Source organism: Mastomys coucha, unplaced genomic scaffold (assembly GCF_008632895.1).
Source record: "Mastomys coucha isolate ucsf_1 unplaced genomic scaffold, UCSF_Mcou_1 pScaffold15, whole genome shotgun sequence".
NCBI lineage: Eukaryota > Metazoa > Chordata > Mammalia > Rodentia > Muridae > Mastomys > Mastomys coucha.
Window position 1 is genome coordinate 105446608 of NW_022196897.1, and position 5383 is coordinate 105451990.

The 5383-nt window shown below is 46.2% G+C and overlaps 1 protein-coding gene across 1 annotated transcript in view; it reads right to left on the bottom strand.

The window, feature by feature from the left end:
• Positions 1-2970: 2970 nt before the first annotated feature.
• Positions 2971-5383, bottom strand: part of Pla2g4d (phospholipase A2 group IVD) — a 22474-nt gene continuing 20061 nt past the window's right edge. The window contains exon 20 of the mRNA XM_031371603.1: positions 2971-3881. Coding sequence (XP_031227463.1) covers positions 3655-3881 — 227 coding nt within the window. The 3' untranslated portion in view covers positions 2971-3654. The remainder of the gene's footprint in view (positions 3882-5383) is intronic.

A 5383-nucleotide genomic window follows, 5' to 3' on the forward strand; every position in this document is an offset into this window, starting at 1 on the left:
AGCCTTTGCTCACTCTATGCCCCTCTCCCACTCAAGAGCCTGGGAGCCTGGAGGTGCCCGAACCCCAGAGCAAAGACATCTTGCAGCCTACCATGTCTTCCTGGGACTCTAGGCCACTGCTACAGAATGCATCTACAGCCTGAGGGAATGACTCCCTTACCTCACTCAACATACATACATTGGACCAGCTGGTTGCACATTTGGAGGTCCTTAGGCCACCAGACTTACTAGGACAGCTCCCAGGACCCCGTCTGGAACAGTCCAAACAGAGCTTTAGGAACGCACTAGCTTGTCCTGGCCGTCTGAACAGTACCTCTAATCTTTAGTTCCTGCAGCCTATCAAGGCTAATGACCCCAGGAAACGTGACGTTCTGGTGCTTAGAGATTTCTTCCTAGTGGTTGAAGGCAAAGACCAGACCTCACCTTGTATGAAGTTGGTTCTCTGCAAGCAGGATGTGTTACACAAAACACAAGTTGTTCCCAAAGACACAGAGCTCAGTACTGCTTGAGAGTCTGGGGACCCGTGTGGAAAAGGCACTTCCTGGTCCATCTTTCCCACTTTCAAGTTTAGTGAGCTTCTGTTTGTTCGGTTATGTTTTGTTTTAGTTTAACATTTTAAAAAAGATTTTATGTGTATGGGTGTTTGTCTGCATATATATATATATATATATATATATATATATATGCACCACGTGAATGCCTGGTGTCTGTGGAGGGCAGATGGAGAAAGCATTAGTTCTCCTAGAACTGGAGTTAAAGATGGCTATGGGTTGCCACGTGGGTGCAGGGAATCAAACCTGGTCCTCTGCAAGTACAGTGTTCTTAACTGCTAAGCCCTCTCCCCGGCCCCTTAGACATTTTGTGTTAGATCCATCTACCCATCCGTCTGTCCGTCCATCCATCCATCCATCCATCCATCCATCCATCCATTCATTGTAAGTGCATACTCAAATGCCACAGGTCAGAAGGTAACTTTTATGAAGTTGTTTCTCTCCTACCATGTGGGTCCAAGGGATTAATTTAGGTTGTTGTCTTGGCAGCAGGCACCTTAACCTGCTGAACATCCTACAAGCCTTGATTGTTTTGTTTGTTCATTTTTTGATTTGGGTTTGTTATATTGAAACAGGGCTATGCTGTGTAGACTTGGCTGGCCTGCAGCTCCCTTTGTAGATCAGGCTGACCTCAAACTTTTAGAGATCTACTTGCCTTGGTGCTAGGATTAATGTTATGTATCACCATGCCTGGATTCCTGGTAATTTTTTGATGTTGTTTTGTTTTGTTTTTGAGGCAGTGTCTTGCTGTGTAGCCCAAGCTGACCTACAACTTGCAGTCTTCCTGTCTCAGATTCATGAGTGCTTGGAATGCAGATGTGTATTCCCACGCCCACTCCTGTACCACCTTCCTTGATTTAGTGATCTTGAGAAAGTTTTTTAACCCATTGATGCTTACCAGCCAAAACCCACCAGGAACCTTGCTGGTAGTTGACAAATTTCATTGGTGGTTTTACCCAAGGAGGCAGCACATGGGAAGCTGGAGAGTGTCTCAGTAGAGGTGAGGGTGGGGCTTACTGAAGGATTTGGACTTGTGAGAGATGATCTTTAAGGGGATATTCAAGATAGCAAAGGTTTGCCCTGGCTTGGGTGTTGTCAGGAGAGGGACAGATAAACAAGTATGCATCTTCATAACTTTTATCTAGGAGGTAGTGAGTGAAGCAGGGATAAGAAGCCATGAGTGGTAAAGAAGCTGCCATGTCTCATGAGCCAAGATCAGCTAACAGGAGTCAAACTTGTGGCAATCTTGACTCTTCCATGCTCAGACATCTTATGGAGTGGTCTTCCTTTGTCTTGTTCTGTCACTGCATGGTAACCGTTGTCACTAGCGCTCTGTGTAAGTGCTGCAGTCACAGGAGGATAAGAGCCATGGCGGCAGCTCTCAGCACTCTGAGGCAGGAGCTGGTTTCCCTCCTCTCTCATCCCTGAATCTCACCACTGATAGCACAGATGCAGTAACACCACCTAACATGACAGACCATGGTGAGAACAAAGAGGCCCAGCATACAGCACCCACACAACACAAAACACAATGCACGGTACACTGACCAGCACTGTGGCTGGGAAAAGCGTTTATGGTATTATGAGGAAAGTAAATCAAAGCCAGATACAGAAGAAGCAGCTGAGGGCCAGACCCTCAGAAGGGACATCAGCTGAGGGCATACCCTCAGAAGGGACATCAGCTGAGGGCAGTCCCTCAGAAGGGACATCAGCTGAGGGCAGACCCTCAGAAGGGATATCAGCTGAGAGCAAGCCCTGAGCTAAAGTCTCTCATAAAGTTCCCACTTTGCCTCCTGCCTCAGGCCAACGGAGCCATAGTGTGTGTGTGTGTGTGTGTGTGTGTGGTGCATGTGTGTGGTGTGTGTGTGTGTATGTGGTGTGTATGTATGTGTGGGATATGTGTGTGTGTGATATGTGTGTGTGTGTGTATGTGCGTGTGTGTGTGTGTGTGTGGTGTGTGTGTGTATGTGCGGGTGTGTGTGTGTGTGTGTGTGTGTGTAAGTGTAGGAGATAGAAAAAGATATATGATAGCAATACACATGAAGAATTCTATGGCACTGTCATTGTAAGGGTAGTCAACATTCAAAAAAAATCAGTAAATGGAGTGAGGTGTGTGGATAGAATATAGGGAAAGGCTCACATGGCAGCTCATGCTTTTAATCCCAGCACTCGAAGAGGCACAGGCAGGCAGATCCCTGTGAGTCTGAGGCCATTCAGGTCTATATAGTGAGATCCAGGCCAGCCAGGGATGAGAGTGAGACTATGACCTATGACTATGTGATGCCCTCTTCTGGTATGTGGGTATACATGCAGACAGAGCAACTTGTACATTAAATAAATAAAAATAAAAATAAAAGATAAAAAAACAAAACATAAAAATAAAAACAAAATCACATAAGTATTCCAAAAGACACAAAAATTTCGTGACAACATTCAATACCTTTTTATGGTATAAACAACAACAAAACCACACAACAAACTAGGGCCAGAACAGAACGTTTTCAATCTGACAAAACCCCAAACCACGTAAGATTGAACAGCAAAACAGTAGGAAGCCTGATGCCTTCTTTCCTTCCATACTAGGGAAAAAAACAAGGATGGCTGCTCCTGCCGTGTTGGTTGAACAAAATGTCCGGGTTTCTAGTCAGGGCAATTCAGTCAGAAAAAGAAATAAAATGCATTCAAATCAGGAAGGAGGAAGGAAGACCATCTCTTTTGTAGATCGCAAGATCCATAACTGAATATCCTGAAGAGTCCACCAAAAAGTATTTAAGCCAGTCAGTTGAACATTGCAGGATTCAAGTTCAGACTACAAAAACTAACAAGATTTCCATAAGCAATGAACAGCCTGCTGTGCTCAGGTATCTTATGTACTTACTGGTCAACTCCTCTCAGACCAGCTGGAAACACAGGGGAGAATGGTGGGTGGGGTACAGCCCTCTCTGGGCAGCAAGACCAGCTGCAGTGGAAGCCCAGGACTTGGAGAACTGGGAGCTCCAGCCAGAGGGACTGCGGCTGTGACTAGCTGCAGGCTGAGTTAAGCCCTTAGAAGATGGTGGGTCATCGTGTGTTCTTCAGAGCCTCAGAGACACCCTGAGAAGCCTCACGTCTTCACTCTCAGTGGCCTGGTCCCTGAAGCCCTCCGTTTCAGAACTGTCTTCAGGGCCTGCAGGATAGTACCCTGGTTGTTCCGAACGTTGTAGTCAGAGAGCTGAAGCAACCGGTCGAAATCTTCATTCTTGTAGGTCATGTTGTACAGGAAGTAGGGGGAGGCAAACCCTGTGAGATCCACCTGCCCAGCCTTGAGTTCATCAGGGCTGCGCCGGACACCTGCCAAGGGTGAGAGGAGGGTCAGGAGCAGGATCCAAAGGCTTCCATAGGTGTGCAAGACTGTTGCTCAGCCAGGCCCTGAGGAAGCAGAGCCCCTGGAAGGGGTCCTTGCTTTTCCCTTCAGCCAGAAATACAAATGTGGATGATAAGAAACAACTTTTAGGTAAGAGGAGTTGGATCACCCCTATACTCCTATAACACATCCCATAGTTCAGACAGTTCATGAAACTGCTCCATGGCTTCTTGGAGAGTCAGAAACTGAAAATGAGGACCACTGAGATTAATGAATGGATTCTTAAAGTTCGTGGTGGGAACAAAGAGAGGATTTTCTTTAGAGTTCTAAGGCCTGAGATCTGGCTGCTTAGAAGGCTGAGGCAGGCTGGGCAGTGGTGGTACATGCCTTTAATCCCAGCACTTGGGAGGCAGAGGTAGGCAGATTTCAGAGTTCGAGGCCAGCCTGGTCTATAGAGTGAGTTCCAGGACAACCAGGACTATACAGAGAAACCCTGTCTAGAAAATCAAAAAAGAAGAAGAAGAAGAAGAGGAAGAGGAAGAGGAAGAGGAAGAGGAAGAGGAAGAAGAAGAAGAAGAAGAAGAAGAAGAAGAAGAAGAAGAAGAAGAAGAAGGAAGAAGGAAGAAGAAGAAGAAGAAGAAGAAGGGGCTGGTGAGATGGCTCATCGGGTAAGAGCACCAACTGCTCTTCGGAAGGTCCTGAGCAACCCCATGCTCAGCAGCAACCACATGGTGGCTCACAACCATCTGTAATGAGATCTGACACCCTCTTCTGGCATGTCTGAAGACAGCTACAGTGTACTTACATGTAATAATAAATAAATATTAAAAAATATAAAACAAAAAGAAGAAGGCTGAGGCAGGATTGTAAATCCAAGGCCTAGTCCACAGACTGAGATCACAGACAGCCTGGGCATTTAAAACATGGGCTGGGGATGTAGTTACCGAGCGCTTGTTAATACATGGGAGAACTTAGATTTAATTACTCAGTACAAGAAAGAAGGAAGGAAGGGAGGAAGGAAGAAAGAAAGAAATGATACCTGGAAAGATGACTGAGAAGTAAAAGCACTGGCTGCTCTTCTTGAGGACCTGGGTTTCATTCCCAGCACCCACATGGTAGCTCACAACCATCTTTAACTTCAGGTGTAAGGGATCTGATGCCCCTTTCTGGCCTTGTTGGGCCCCAGGGCATGCAAGTGGTGCACAGACATACATGCAGACAAACCACCCATATTTCAAAAATAAAAAGAAACAGAGAGGAAAAGAAAAGAAGAAAAAGTAGAGCCCAAATCCATGTGTGATAGTACACTCGAGTAATCCCAACACTCAGGAAAACTGAGGCAGGAGGATTGCTATGAAGTTGAGGCCACATAGAACCAAGTTGACTGGGGCTGTCCAGAAAGACCTTATATCAAAACAACCAAAAAGGAGAGAAAGAGAGAGGGGGAAGGAGGGAGGGAGGGAGGGAGGGAGGGAGAGAGAGAGAGAGA